Below are 15,978 nucleotides of genomic sequence, written 5' to 3'. Positions count from 1 at the left end.
CCAGTCTGGCTCCTAGCTGATGTGAGCTGGAGGGATTATTTTTGCTGGAGTTTTAGGAGATCTTCATTGGGGGCCACAGTGTCCTAGTTTGAAACATGACTACAGCAATGAATTGGGCACCTGTGTTTATGGGCTCCCTAGGGCAGATTGTCTCATCACCTCTGCATGACAACAGCCAACACAATAAAGGCCTGATCCTCACAGCCTTTTTTTTTCCTTTTTTTTTTTTGTCACTTCAGTAATAGTAATGATTAACAGTAATTATCAGAACAGTAGTGGGAGTGTCCCATAATGCTAGTGGATGGGGGAATTCCACTAAGTGCATCTGCTACATGGCTTAGTGCTGGTTACCAGGCCAAACAAATACACCGGAGACCTGTGGCTCTTTCCTAGATTTGCTTTCTGGAACATGTGCTGGCTGAGCTGGTTTCAGGTGGATTACTGTTTACTCCATCATCCCTAATGACACATTGCTCCTGCCCAGGGTGCCCCAGCTCCCGTGTGCATGGCTGGCGTGCAGGTGACAGTCACTGCTGTGCTGCAGCCAAAACGTAGAGTCTGTGGACAGCTGAAGTGCCAGTGGTGGAGCAGGGCCTGGGGTGAGTCACAGCTCGGTGCTGCTTTGGATTCAGCAGGCCCAGCACAGGCAGGGAACAGCCTGCTAGTCAGCCCTTCCTCTGCTCATATATGCTTGAGGTATAAGAGCAAAATAAGGGCCAAAATAAACTTGCCAAAGGGATTGAAGCCAATGCAGCTGAGGCCTGAGACAGCCAGGCTTCCCAGATGGAGCAGAGAAGAGTCAGGGGCTCTACTGATGGTGTGTGTGCAGCACATATTGCTCAGGCTTTAGCACAGGCCTTAGAGGCTGGTGCTGTGCTTCAGCAGGTGTGTGCTTCTCGTTGACAGTGTCTTCCTCTTGTCTTCCCCAGGCTGCTCCCAGCTGTCCTGATGGGAGGTGCAGGAGAGGCATGGAAGGTTGAGATGGAGAGCCCACAGCTAGGAGAGACTGCTGTGCAGAAAACCTGAGAGCAGCTGGTGAGTTCTCTGTTGCAGTGGGCTTGCCATCATTTCACTGTCCTGAGGGGGATGTCTGTCTCTGGGCAGAGCCATTGGGTGGGTGGGCTATAGGGTCATCCACCAGGGGCATCCTGCCATGTAGGAATTTCAGTTCTACTGGCCACTGATCAGAGACATGAATGATGCTCCCCTGTGTGCTCGTGGTGACTTGTCAGAGAAGGCAGTCTTCACCTCTGCATGTGTTCTGCCTCTCAGTGGTTAATCCTTGTCCTGGAGAACAAGAAATTCTGTGGAAGAGATGACTTAATAAACTCAAAAGAGCTGCTGATGGACAGAACAGCACACAGGACTCATGGGTAAGGGGCTGGCGTTCTCCCAGCTTGCTTGCAACCTACTACATGCTGTGGGGAAATCCCCTTTGTTTCAGGCTTTTTTCTTCTATTATTCTGTTCTATGTAATTGTTGTAAACAGTTCAGCCAAAACAAGGAGAAACAATTAATATATATAGGGACAGTGATATGGGGGGGACATGGCTTGATACCACTCTCAGCAAGGGCATGGGTTTGTTTAGCACCAAGTAAAGGCAGAAACCATGGAAAGACTCCACAAATTAGAAAGGCTTCAACCCCTCAGAGGCTAAGAAATCACTCAGCATGGAGCACTGGGCTGTAATTAGGAAAGGGAAATCACCAGCTGAGCATTAAGTTCTTGCTGCCAGTGAGATGTGTTGAGGCATTCAGGATTTTCCCAGGGGAGAGTAATGGCAAAGTCATACAAGCCAGGAGAATGAAGTTTTAAAAACTGCCCTTTAGGGAGGAATGCAGCATGAACTGGGAGACCTGTCTCCCTTTTCAATGCTATCTTCTGAGATGGATGAGAATTAGCTGCTTGGGTTTTTTATTTTTTTCTTTCTTTTTTAAATTGCTGGTTAATGCTAACCCAAGAAGTTGGCAAAGAAGTCAGTGAATTTGGGGAATTGTTCTTTATTTTTAATAGCACAACATCTTTGTTGTCCATTAACTTTGACCTCGTGCTGTGTTTACAGGAAGAGGCATTGGCCACTTTCAGCCCTGGGTGCAGAATTTGAACTCTCATAGTTTATAGGAGAGAGTGGTTGTTTAATTCATCCCTTGCATTCACGGCAAATTTGAATCTGACCTTTAAACGGAGTAATTTGGTTCAAGGTTTTTCTCTACTCCATTTCCTCCAGCCAGTTGCGTCTACGTATTCCAGTTAAAAATACTTTCCCTTCTTAGGACATTTGTCCTAAGGGCATGTTCCCATGAATCTCGAGATTTTTACCATTTATGATTTTCACAAAATCATGGAATCTTTTGGGTTGGAAAGGCCCTCTAAGATCACTGAGTCCAACCATTCCCCCCAGCACTGCAAAGCCCACCGCTGAAGTGTGACTCCAATGGCACATCTACTTGCCTTTTATATCCCTTTGGGAACTTTATATTAATCTTGTGTCGTTCAAATGAAAGTGCTTTCAAGATTGAGGTGCATTCCAACTGATGTCTGACCTTCTGAGAGTATTTCTTGGGCTTCTCTCATTTTGTGCAATGAAAGCTTGCTGTATGTAAGTCTGCTTATGGATTTACTGACATGTGCGCTCATGCTGTTTGAAAAATTCTGGATGATTTTCCCAAGAATTTACAAAATTGCTGCTCTTTGTTACTTTGTGTGTAACAGTGGTGAGTGCATCAGTGCAAGGCTAAGAATGATTTTCTTTCCAGTGCAAAAATACTTTCTAGCAAGAAAATATGTTGATTTTGCAAATTTATCTTGTTTTCAGGAGATGAGACCAAGGCAGATCCATGCCCACAGCAGCAATGCATAAAACCAGGTGCAAGCCCTACAGAAGGCAGCTAAAGTAAGTGGTACAGACACTCACCATGTATGGTTTTTGGTATGTAAAAACACACAGATAAAGTGGCTGTTCATTGCTGTGAACACGTGTATTCTTCTACAGCGAGTCACCACAGAAAAATATACATTTCATCTGTGTTTTTTCCTCTTTAAATCAAAAAGGGCATGTTGTTCATAGACAGTGCAGTGCCTCATCACTGATGGATACATTGACAGATAAGGCTCAGTCAGTACCCGGGAAATAATCACTGCTGTGAATCTGCTGTTCTGTCCCAGAGGGGGAGGTGAATATGTCTCAAGTCCCTGCTTGAGACATAGCAAGGACTGAGACAAGCTGAAGCAAGGACTTCAGCTGAGCTTCTGTACTTTGTAAAGAGAGATTTTCTTTAAAGGTGGTTATTAAGGCAGTGCAAGGTAATAAAAGCAAGCAACTCTTTCGCACAAATTCTTGAGGTACTTCCTCATATCCTTGTTATGCTTTGTAAAGAAAAATATCCCGAAATGTCAAAGCATTCAGGGGTGGTGAATGCACCCCACACTGGTGGGGTGCCAAGGGGCACAGATCCCGGGGTGCCTTGCCCTGGGCGTGCCGGTTCACCCTGGCAGGAATCGAGGCCAGCAGCAGCGGCGATGCACCCGTGATGCTCTGTTGCCCAACCAGCGCTGCCTCCCAGCATTGCACAGACTTGTCGCTCCTACCGGCACCTGTGGGATGCAACGAGCCTGCCTTACAATGACCCCATTGATGCTGCAAGGCCTCTTGGAAAACTGGCTCTTAAGGTGCGTGCCAGCCTTACCCCAGGAGGCATCCTCCACGTGGAAGAGGGGATGGTGAAAGCCGCACCCAGGGATGCCGGATGCGAAATCAGGCACTGTGAAACAAAGCACATTACAGAAAGGTGGAACAAAGATGTGTCCGTGATACTTGTTTTCCACATATTCAGATCTGAAAGAGGAAATTCCAATGAATTGCTCCAATTGTGTCAGCGTTACTTGGTATCTGGGTACCGGTACAGGACTATAATTAAATGTTGCCCTTCAGAGGATAAATCATGCAGGAATTTAAGGGTAAAATTAATTATAAAGTGGAAGTTCTTCGGTGATGCTGCTTTTTAAGGCATCTGTAAGCCCACACACAGAAACAGGTTGCTAATAATTGCAATTCCTTCCTTTACTCATTATGATCCCTGAAAGAGCAGACAATAAAATCCTTAATAAGGGGGATCAGCACAAATTAAGGAAGCAACAAAAACAGTCATGCGGCATCAAAAAAGACACCATCGGCATGGCATGACTCATTAGAGGGGAAAAAAAGGGGACTTAGAAAAAGATTCCAGCTGTATCATGTCCCACTTGCTGTGGAGGGCATCCATCTAAATGCTACTTTCACACCGAGCTTTATTACTTTATCTTGCCAACTCTCATACCACTTAGGTAATTAATAAGTGGTGCTGACACACAATTCTGTAGCAACACACTGCCTTTTTTCACTTCAGCATCTCCATGCCACTGTAAACCTAAGAAAATTATCCGAAAATAAGGAGTATTATTAGTAAGTACCAGATCTATTGCAGCCCCCTGAATGAATGTCTTCACTCCTTAGAACTGCATTCTGAACATGGAGTTGTGGAATATGGAATTCTGCAGTATCTGCAGTATATTTTCTACAGTTACCTCTCTTCAATATTAGAATCAATAACTGCTTATAAAACAGAGAAACTAGGGACACTTGAGTTATCAGCTGGTGCAGTGCAGCTCAGTGTCAATTCTCGGATTCCTTTCAATAGGGAAAGATAGGCTTATCAGTGCCACAATAAACTGGGTATCGATGTGCCTTTATGGAGAGTGGTAAGGCAGGGAAAGATGATTTCTCCTTTAAAAGGAAAAGGAGTAAACCATCATTGCTCTGAGCAGCTTGTTGAGATGAAACACACTTCACATTTTAGGCAAATGTGTGCAGTAGGGATTTGGTGGATGGGATCCCTCGCTCATCTGATGGTGGGATGCAACTGCTGAACGAGGTCTTGCCTAATATAGCAAGTGTGCTATATTAGGCAAGACCTAAAATGGAGTGCGTGGGCTTCAACATGATGCTTGAAAGGAATTTTTTAAAAAGTAGCTGTTGGCTGCTCTTTCAAGGATCTTAAAACTGATAGAGGTGTTGCTTCCAGGAACTGCCTGTGCTGCTGGGCTGTGGTGAGGCCCGGGGCTGGAGGGGGAACATGGCGTACACACCCCCTGAGCTCAAGACCATTGCAGCCAGCCCAGGTGCCAGCTGAGGTGCTGGCATTCCTGGTACCTGTGCTGTAACCTAAGAAGCCATTTCTGCCCCTAGCTCTGGGGCTCCCTGGCAGCTGCACGTGTGTGCTAAGGGTCACTTCAGAAATGCCAGGAGATGGGAGATTAGCCCAGCAAGTTTCCAGCTGCCCACCCTGGAGTGTTTCCCAACCCTTGGTTTAGGCACAGGTGGTGTTTATGGCAATGCAATGGCCCAGTGGTCCCTTGTGTGCTGGCAGGGGCTACCTGGGCAGCTGGCTCTGGGTCTGCAGGGCCTCTTGCCATTGAACATCACATGGATGGATGCTTTGAAAGCAAGCAGAGACAGCGATCCCGAGGTTGTGCCGTAGGCATCCACAGCCCCGGGAAGTCAGCGCATGGGCTAGACTGCTCAGAGGGCTCGGATAATTTTACGGCCCCAGGTACTATTTGCAGTGCTACTTGCTGGAACCAGGGACACCTAATGTACCCGGGCATCAGCCGACAGCCGGAGTGGGCAGAGCTGCCCCCTGCTCCGGGCGAAGGGCTGGGACAAGCCGGGCCGGGGGTGCTGTCCCTGCCCACTGTCGGGGCATGGCCCGCGGGCAGAGCAGGGGGCGGCCAGGGGCGGGGGGCAGGAAGCGCGGAGGCCGAGCCGAGCCGCTGCCCTGGCCGGACAGGCTGAGTTTCACGGCAGCGGGCCCCGCCTCTCCGTGGGCACATAAAAGTGCTGCCGGCCGGCCGAGCGCTAGCACACCCCTGCGCCGCTCCTGTCGCTGCCGCCGCCTCCTCTCCTGCCGCCTCCTCTCCTGCCGCCTCCTCTGCTCCCCGGGCACCGAGGGCGATGGACGCCGGCTGCCTGTGGGCCCGCAGCCTGCTGCTCTTCCTCGGTAAGCAGCGAGGTCCCCGTTCCCGCGGGCAAGGGCTGGGAGGGCTTCGAGTGCTGCGTCCTGGGGCAGGGGCATTCTTTGGCTGCTGGGAAATCTGCCTCAGAGCATAACGTTCAAGTTGCCTTCAGGTGAGGCTGATGGGATTGTCTCCGAGATGAACTCCCGGGCGCTGACAGGTGTACCCGGGTGGATTGTATGAGCTGAGGAGTGGAGCACACAGCACACTTTGTGGTGTGTTCTGACAGGATGTTCTGTTCTGTTGCTTGTGCGATGCCCAGGTGTGTCCTGTGACTGAGTGAAGGTGGACATTCTTTCCCTTCTCACCAGCTCTGCTCTCAGTGCAGTCTTTTCCCTTTCACCTTGACCTGTCCTGTTTGTAGCCTGGTCCTGCTGCCTTCTCCCAGGCCATGCTCTGGGTGAGTTCAGTGGGTGAATCCTCACAGCAGCAGAGACTTCCTGATCATAACAAAACAGGTTGTGGCCTCCTTCTGCTTGACACTTCTCCACCTCCTTGCTGGGAGTGTGTTACTCCATTGTATGACATAAGCTACCTGAAAGTCTCAAGTGAACCACGTGTATCCTTAGAGCATCAAGAGTCCTGCGGCCTGGGTGTGCTGTGATGCAAGAGCTGATCCTTGTCACACACCTCCATGGGGTGCTGGCAGTGACAGGTGGTGACTGCTGAGAGCTGACCCTGCTGGGCAACTTGAGCTCTGTGGGCAGCAAGTCCTGGGACCTGGCACACTCACACCTTGCTTTAATAACAAAGCATGTTCTCGCACTCAGGATGTTGGGCTCGAGGTCACAGTTGATGGACAAACTCAGTTCCCAAGACTTCTCTTTTGGGACAGATGTTTTCCTCACCTTCTGAGCCCACTGCAGTATGAGTTTGTGTCTTTCCTCTTAGCTGGGTCTTTCCATAACAATTGATGGAGTAGCTGCTGCACAGCATCTCACTTGTCAGGACAGCAGGCTAAATGTCTTATAGTCTGTGAGTCAGCCATGCTTTGCACAAAAATGACACTGGTAGGAACTGGTATGTCTTCATGGATCTGTATATGAATTTCTTTGTTTCCGGGGCAGGCACAACACCTAATAGTAAGTAAGGGATGGGTTAGTCATAGCTAGGTGGCATCATAACAAGTGCTATGAGCACTTTACTGCCTTCCCCTCCCAGGGCAGGAGTGTAAGCAGAACTTGGTGCTTCTGGGAAGACTGGCACTGGTGTTATGCCAGACTGGAGGAGGTTCCCTGCTGAATGGCTGAAGCCTTACTGAAGTGACAGTCTCCTTGCCAGGTTCATATCCTGGCTATTGTGGGCCTGGAGACAGCAGCAAGGGAGTGGTGAGATAGAGATGTCACTCACTCCTGAGGGGACACGGTGCTATGCCAGCCATATGTGGATGTGGTGGTGGTGGGGACAAGCTGGGGACCTGCCTTTTGTGGGAGTTGCTGCAGGAGCCTCGGCACTGATCCCCTGTGCTCCCTGTAATGCCTACTCAGAGGGGAAGGCAGGAGTTGGACCTCGGACTCACTGATCAGTTCCAGGACCTGCTGTCCTTATGTTTTCCTGTGTCAGATTCTCCTGGCTCTCAGCAAACTGGCTCAGCATAAAGACTGCTGCATCTGAGGATGGGGCAAGTGTTAGTGGCTGGTGTGTCCGGCTGGAAGTCATAAGGGATTGCTGCTTTTGTGGCATAGGGAACTCAGACCCATGCAGGGGGTGGGAAGCAGTGTGGCTGAGGCACAGGGGCAGCACCTGAGTAAGATCAGTGGTTTGTAGGTCTCCAGAGGGGTGGGAGCACTACTGGGATGATGGGGTGCACATAACTGCATTATCTCTGCCCAAGGGTAAGTCTTGATACAATGCTGAAGATGATCCTGGGGGCCTGTAGCAGTTTTGGAGCACCAGTCTTCCCATGATAGACTGGTGTTTCCAGGGCTGCCTTAGAGCTGCTGTGACCTGATCCTGGACATCCACAGCTGTGAGTCTGTGGTTCTGGAATTAAACAGTGGTAGTAGGGATGCTCACGAAGCCAGTGGGACAGACTGGGTAACTTCCATGTTCCCACTTGGTTTGCCAAAGAAGACAGAAGACAGTTAAGACATCCCCTGGTTGTCCAAAATCAGGTGGTAGGGATGCACCTTGGTCTGTCTTTGCAGTTAAAATGGGCTGAGATCCTTCAGGTGTGTGTCACTTGGGCACCTCTGCTTTGGAAGTGCAACCCATGGGGAGGGTGTATGTGCTGCTGCTGTGGCAGAGAGACCATAGAGATGCCAAATGGGAGGTAGCACCATTCAGGTGAATTAGTACAGGACCGGCAATCTCAGACAGACAAAGGCAACTCAAATAATGATTGAGCTCTCAAAAACTTGACAGTTCCCCAAGTGTAAATCCTCCACAGAGCAGTCCTCAGCTGAGTGTATCTTGCCTGTGCATCCTTCATCCTCAGCAGTCATCCTGCCACTGGAAACTACAGCTGGCTCACAGTGGGTAAACTGTTGATTAAGCCTTGTAGGTCATCTCTGATACAGGCTGCAGGAAGCGAAGGCAGTTGGTCACTGGCCCTCATTTTCCTTTCTTCCCTCATGGAAAGACAAGTAAGCAGCAGCATTATTCCTGTTCCAGTAAGTGCTGTCAGTGTGAACCTTGCAGGAATACCTGTGAAGCTGGATGGGATTATGATGTAGGAATACGACATGTAACACTCACATTACTGCAAGACACAGATGAAAATCCACCACCTCATTACTCTTATCTTGTATCCTGTGTTTGCTTAATGAACAGTGAAGGAATAAAAATATAACCTCTCCCAGGTGCTGTGTTTAGTATGCATCATCTGATAAATATCCTGGGAAAGGCTCTCCTTTGCCAGTGCTGTGTGCAGATCCCTTATCCTCCCGGTGATGTCAGAGGGGAAATATGTGCATGGGGGAAAGGGCAAAACAGAGCAGTGCAGAACAGGAAGAACTTTGCCCAAAAGTAGCAAATACTGCTGGGTGTCAGCAAATATCCACACCTGCAGTCCAGCCTTTCTGGCCCTGAGAGCCTGCAATCAGGTGGAGGAGGCACCTGCACACGGCTGGGACTAGGAAAGCCCTTGGGCAGTGTTGGAGGAGGAGGTTATTTTTAATTTTTCCCCCATAGATGTCTGAGTTGTGGCCTTTAACTGGAAAGCCATGCTCCTTTCTGGAGCCAAGAGGAGAGCTAACCTGTCTCTTCCATGGACCTTTTGGTTGGAGTTTTCTCAAATGTGAAAGCCAGGTTCTGCTAAGTCTCTAAGTTTCCAACTGAGAACTCCAGCTTAAAAAGCAGCTGCTGGGGTTATGCCCAGGTCAAGGAAGCGAGCAAACTGTGACAGAAATGTGTAGGCTTCATGAGATCCTCAGCTGGCTTAATCCATCTGCTTAACAAGTGGGTATCTCAGATACCTCTGGCAGGTGTAGCCTTGACTTTTTTTCATTTCTGTCCTTAATTGTTTCTGTGACATGATGTGTCCTTAGTCAGACACTGCTGTCTTGTGCCATAGCTCCTCCCTTCCAAGGGAGCAGCTTAGTCCATGGAGCACTCCTGAAATGTCCCCCTAGTTCCTGGGAAGAAAAACTGGCTTGCTAAATCTTTTTCCAGCATCTTTTGGGACCGCAGGTCCCTGGGCTGCCTGTCTGACAGCTGGTGGCTCTCCTTTCACACACTTGAACTTATGTTTTAGCAACTCAGATGGGCCTCACAGAAATGTTAAACTGCTGCTGCTGAGGCAATCTACAGTAAGCACACTGCTGCTTAAAAAAAAAATAAAAAATCCCACCCTGAAAGTAAACTTGCATGTCCTGCCCCATTGGAGGGAAAGGCAGGTCCTGCTGAGTCATGCCAGTAGGCACAGGAGTCTCCAGCTGGTAGAGGTGCTGGCATCATGGACCTGTTACTGTTGCTCTGGCTCTGGGGGACCTGGGCTTTGTTCTTTCTTCTAGAGCTTGGTGGAAATCTGGTTTATTAGCTTTGCAGAGGGAGGTAAGAAGGAGGAATGATGTTTTTAAAAATGCAAACACAGGAAGAAGCCCCGTCCCTCTTAGATATTCCTGCTGGTTTGGTGTGTAGCTGGAATGAAGGATAAAGGAAGCCTACCTATCACCCAGAAGTAGATGAGCTGCCGGAAACCCATAAATTACCACTGCTAGATTTAACCCTGAGATGTAATGACACTTTCTAATAACTGGAGTTGAATTAGAATGATCGGGAAATTATGGAGGCACACTCCCTCCATTAGACATGCATGACCTGACAAGTTAATAGAGGCAAACAGCCCAAAGACACAAATTACAGACTTCCGTGGAATGGGGCTGATGACTAAGCAGTTCATGAGCAGGTTAATTTGTGACCACAGCAGGAGTTTTAGCAAGGTGGATTTCATGTCCAGCCGGGACAGACATTCACTATTCCTCATGGACTAGCCATGAAACTATAGGCACCTGTGCTGGCTTTCCAATCCTGCTTGCAAATGTTCATTTAACTAGTGGAACAGCTGAAAGCTGTGTCTGTTTCTTCTGGTGTTCTGCTAGGTTACAGTGGCCCAGGGTCCATAAAGTGGTCAGTAACCTCTCCAAGCCCATGGGCAGATGAGGAGTGTTTGGTATCTCGTGTTAGTGGCTTTGAAAGCGGGCCTTCAGCAAGGAGCTGCCAAAGGAGTGGGTGTCAGTGCAGGAACTGTCCAGCCCTTCAGCTGTCTTCAGCGAGGAGAGGGCTGAGCAAGTTCTTTGCTGGTAAAGAGCAGCTTTTGTGTTAAGCCTACCTGGAGCAGTTTGTGGTCTCTGAAGCCAGTGGTGGGATGCTGAGCCTGGCTCAGCACTGACCTGGTGTGCTGAGTCACCAGCTGCACTGACTTGCAGATTCCTAGGAAATTCTCTTCCTGTGGGCTGTTGTGAGTCAAGGATATCTTGATTTTGATCAGCAAAAGGACTCCTCCTGTGATGAGTGCTGGACTGTCATGCCTAATTGTGGAAGCCTGGCTATTTCCCTTGCACAGGTGCCATGCCAGACCAGTCAGAAACCTAACATAATCATCAAATGGCCTAATTCCTGCCTCTCCCCATAATCTCTCCAAGCCTTTTCCTGCCCAGTTTCACTCACAGTGTGGGTGAGAGATGGTCACAGACACCAGGTTTCTGTTGAATCTTTTTGTTCTGCATTATAAGTTTGCATTTCAGAGATGTTTCTTTGGGCTGCCGTATATAATGTAGGCAGCACATCACTCAGACCTGTATTTTTTCAGCTTTCAACTTCAGGTCTTTCCTACCATGATGAGAAGCTTCTGTTCTTCTTGGATTAATTACTACAGCAGCTTAAACATTTAACTCAAAATGCATCTAGTTTTGACTGTTGTTTTCATTGTCTTTTAGGTTACCTATTGCAAGCAGTCCAGGGCACAACAGTGATCCCGTTATGTGGGCCTGGTGAAATGGAGAACTGCACAACAGCACTCAGTAAGTACTGCACAGCTCTGTGTAAATACCTAGGCCTTTGGTTCCCATCTTCCTTGGGCTGGCAGCCTCACTGAGGTGCCCTTGGGAATCATTTTTCTCTGAGCAGCATTGCCCACATCCTGAGGTGCTAATGAAATATCTTTGCAGTCCAGACAGAGAACAGCCCACGTGTGGCCCAAGTTGGGATAACGAGATGCAAGCCTGAAATGAAGGACTACTGCTTCCATGGGCAGTGTGTGTACATTGTGGACTTGGATGAGCACTACTGCAGGTATGGACAGGCCCCACTCATCCTGCAGGTCTCCCTGGGGTGGGCTTTGAGGTGAACTTCGCTCTGGCTGCCGTTGACACTTAGCTGAAACAGCAATCCAGCCAAGTATTAAATGCTCACAAGAAAGTGAAGAGGAGCACCACATCTGTAATGCTCAGCTGCATTTAAAGCAGTGTTAAGCACATGTGCTGCCTCCAGTGATCTCTGTGAGAGTCTCAGACACCTGAAATTAGTGACCAACCCAGCTTAGACTTGGGACATTCTTTCTGATGTGCTTCCCTGTCCATCTGTATTTATACTAGTATGAGATCCAGAGCTCAGGCACAGCACCAAGGTCTCTCCTTTGATCCAACCTACAAAATAAAGATGCTTTAGGCATTTTTAGGGGTATTGCTTGTTAACCTGAACAATTTGCAGTCATCTCTAAGGCCACGTGTAACTGAGTTACATCAGTTTAAGTGTTTGGTCCCTGAGGAAACAGCAGGCCAGCAGCCTGGGATGCTCTGTGAGCTGCTGAGGTGTAACTCCGGTGCCACGTGTGTGACTATGCCTCTGTCTCCCTCAGGTGTGACGTCGGTTTCTCAGGGGTGCGCTGCGTGCACTCGGAGCTGGTGCGGCAGCCCCTCAGCAAGGAGTACGTGGCGCTGACCGTCATCGTGGTCCTGCTCTTCCTTGCTGCCCTCTCCCTCGCCGCCTACTACATCTGCAGAAGGTGAGACTTGTGCTCCTGGTGGCTCAGGAGGCCGGGCCAGCTGGGGGTGGCAGGCATCCTCTGAGCCCCCTGGGTAGCCTGGAGCAGCTCACTCTCAGGGCAGTTCCACACACAGCCCTGCTCAGCTGCACCTGAGGCACTCAGGACAGAAAGCGTGCTGGCAGCGTGGCACAGGCCAGGCTGCAGGCCAGGCAGCAGCACTCCCAGTGCCCGTTCACCCTCACTCTGGGGCTCTGTAGGCTGGTTCCTGTCTGGCTTAGAGGGTGTGTTGAGCTCAAGGAGAGAGCAGACAGGGAGTAGGGAAATTCAAGTTCTTTCATTGGTAATGCCATTCCCTCAGACATCAGAGGCTGAAGAGCAGCTGGATTTCTATCAGCTGATTTGTTGATCTGGTAGGTTATTGTGATGTGACATCATAAGCACTGCCTTATCAGCTTTACCATGGGGGACAGTACTCTTCTCCATGAACAGACCCAAAGCAGCAGGAATCCTTCTCCAGCCTAAAAACTAATGGTAAGCGTTTGTCAGAGAGCTGAGGAGATGGAACAAGTCCAGAAGGAGAGCTCAGCTTCCCAGATCTGGTAGGCAGCTAGATGGTAACCAGCAGAATTTCTCAAAGACAAGCCTAGTACCAGCAGGAAGACTTTAATGCAGATGTGGAATTGTCAGTGAAGAGTTGAGAAAGGAGACTGCATTCAAGTGAAGTCAGACCTGGAAATGAGCACAGACAGAGAGAGCCCAGCTGCTAGAGATTTTAAACAAGTCTGAGGAGCTGGTACAGCTTTTTTCCTTCTTTCCTTTGCCCCCACTCCCAACCACTCCCCAAAAGCAACTGGCTTTCCAGAACTGACATTTCTCTCTTCTACTCCAGGTACCGCAGCAAGCGGAGACAGACAAACGCCAGTGAATACAAGGAAGTTGGTGCCCTATAGGAGAAGCTGTGGCTTCTCTGCAGTGTTCAGTTCATCTGGATGGACTCAGCGCCTACACGTCTATTTAAATGTTATTTTTGTTAATAATATTTACAATATTTATAACCTTTAAAAAATTTCAGTTGTTTGGTGATTCAATAAGCATAGGTCAAGCATTTTATGTTCAATGTTTTATTTTTTTATTAAATAATATTTCCTAAAGGGAATCCCATCTAGGTGGTTCTTTGGGATAGACATATATTTTTATAAAAACTCATCTTCTTGCTCTGGAGAGAAGAATTTTATATTTATTCTTGTGAATATACTCAAAGCAATTGTATTCCTTGAAATAAAACTTCTAGACAAAGCCAAAATGTCTTCTGATTCCAGCGAGTGGTGGTGGATGGAGTTACCTCCAGCTGGCTGCCCCTCACTGGGGATGTTCCCCAGGGCTTAGTCCTGGGACCAGTCCTGTTCCGTATCTTCATCAACAAATCCTCATGAAAGGAAGGACATTGAGAGCCTGGAGCATATCCAGGGAAGGGAGGTGGGGAAGGGTCTGGAGCACACATCTGGGGAAGAGCAGCTGAAGGCGCTGGGGGAGCTGAGCCTGGAGAAAAGGAGGCTCTGGAGGGAACCTTCTGTCTCTCCACAACTCCCTGACAGCAGGGGTGGGTCAGGGGATCCGTTTCCAGGGAACAGGGACAGGACAAAAGAAAACGGCCTGAAGCTCTGCCTGGGGAGGTACTGATTGGATATTGGGGTAAATTTCTTCACTCTAAGAGCTATCCAGCCCTGGCAGAGGCTGCACAGGGCAGTGGTGGAGGCCCCATCCCTGGAGAGGTTTAACAGACACAGTAATGTGGCTCTTGGGGAGATGGGTTATTTGATGGGTTTGGCAATGCTGGATTAATGCTTGGATGTCAGAGTGAAACCCAGCATGGCTTGACTGAGCAGTGTCTTAGAGGCCTCAGCAGTTATTCTTGGAGAGAGAAACCACAGTACTATTAATGATTGTATCAATGCACCTTTAGTTCCAATGGATAGTTTTAACTGGCACAGCTGTAGGAAGTCTCAGAGGACAGCTCCTAGTGCAGCATATCCAACATAGACTGCATGACAGCAGCAGGGATCTTGTCTCATCCATACCCTCAGGAAGGTTGTGCTGGCTGCATTTTGGATTTTAGCAGGGAGGCACAAGCCTGATGAGTAGCAGAGTAGCACAAGCTGATGAACCTCTGCAGCTGAGCACATGAACACGTGGCATCTCAGGGTGTGAGTGTAGCTGCAGCAGGACACCTGCTTTGGAACCAGCACAAGTCTTCCCCACAGAGTTTCTGCCACAGCATCCATTGTACAGCTTGGAGCAGGGCAAGGAAAATTCTTAAGTTTGGCCATAAATATTTTGTTGGCCTAAAATAGTGATCAAGTAGTCTAATGAGGTTTAGCTGAACCCCAGGTGTTGGCTCTCTGTGAACAGGAAGAATTCTTGCAGCACCTGAATCATCCCTGCTAATCCCATCCCTTCTCACACTTTCAGAAGATGTGAGAAAATGCCCAACCTTTACGTCATTCCTGGTCACTGCCAGACGTCCGGGCAGGCTCCTTTGGTGGGTGTGAGATGGGTGATCCCTTGGCTTGTGCAACAGTGGGTTATCCTGTAGGGATTATGCTCACCTGCTGGGCCTGTGCAAGTAGCCTGTGGCTACCTCCTGCCACCTCCTGAGGTGACCTAAGTGCTCATCATTGGTGGTGCTACAGGGCTGTCTTGGCCCAGCCCAGTCCAGTCAGTCAGTGGTTAAGATAAGTTTGGTTGGTGCAAAGTTTTCCCTGCTCCTTCTAGACCCTCAGCATTGAACTAGAAGAGGATTGTTGGTCATTCCCATTTAACTGGGTTAACTCACAAGGCCCCCATTAGCTGCCCTTCAGCTTTTCACTTCCTCTCTCCTTCTGTAATCTGGTTGTGACACAGGAACCTGTTCTGCTGCCTAACTGATGACAGCTAATGGCAATCCCAGCCACAGCCTCGTTGTTACACAGCCTTTCCCGGTGGGAAGATGCAGCAAAAATCGATTCTTGGAGCCTCCTTCCATTCTTGCTGTGACCCAGTTAGGATATGTGGTGACACATCCTTTCCCCCTGAGGCTTCCCTGCCTGCCTGTGAGCTACTCTGGCCTGTCCCTGTTTATCCTCCAGAAACTTTTCCCAGACTCCTGGAGAGGCTCAGCCCTGAGGCCTGGTCCCCAAACACTGACCTTTTTGCCCCTCTGCTCCGCTTGGCAGGAGAATCCCAGAAGGGGACCTGAGCAGCCCCTGGAGCTGCAAATCAATCTTTCTCAAACCCACACACCCCTTGCTGCTCTTGGAGAAGGTTACAAGTGCAGTAACAGCAGCAGCCTGGTGTTTATCGTGCCCTACACTTTGGGTCAGACACATCTAACTGGAGCAGTCCAATTTCAGGCCTGTGCAAGATTTGTTTGGAGTTTTTTATCTGTCTTGACTTTCAGCTGACTGTCCTGATCTGGCTTGGGCTTTCTCCACCTATCCTGTTGCTCATCCGACTCCCAGCC

At 49.0% G+C, this 15,978-nt stretch overlaps 1 protein-coding gene across 1 annotated transcript; it reads left to right on the top strand.

Annotated features, from left to right (window-relative positions):
• The first annotated feature begins 5,934 nt into the window (after nt 1–5,934).
• EREG (epiregulin) lies at nt 5,935–13,782 on the top strand. Its single transcript, XM_077176914.1, has 5 exons — nt 5,935–6,036; nt 11,431–11,514; nt 11,662–11,785; nt 12,351–12,497; nt 13,369–13,782. The coding sequence occupies exons 1-5, from the start codon at nt 5,991–5,993 to the stop codon at nt 13,427–13,429; spliced, it is 462 nt and encodes a 153-aa protein (XP_077033029.1). The 5' UTR covers nt 5,935–5,990; the 3' UTR covers nt 13,430–13,782.
• The last annotated feature ends 2,196 nt before the right edge of the window (nt 13,783–15,978 follow it).

Source organism: Agelaius phoeniceus, chromosome 4, assembly GCF_051311805.1.
Source record: "Agelaius phoeniceus isolate bAgePho1 chromosome 4, bAgePho1.hap1, whole genome shotgun sequence".
In the NCBI taxonomy this organism is placed as follows: domain Eukaryota; kingdom Metazoa; phylum Chordata; class Aves; order Passeriformes; family Icteridae; genus Agelaius; species Agelaius phoeniceus.
This window is presented reverse-complemented; position numbering and strand designations above follow the sequence as displayed.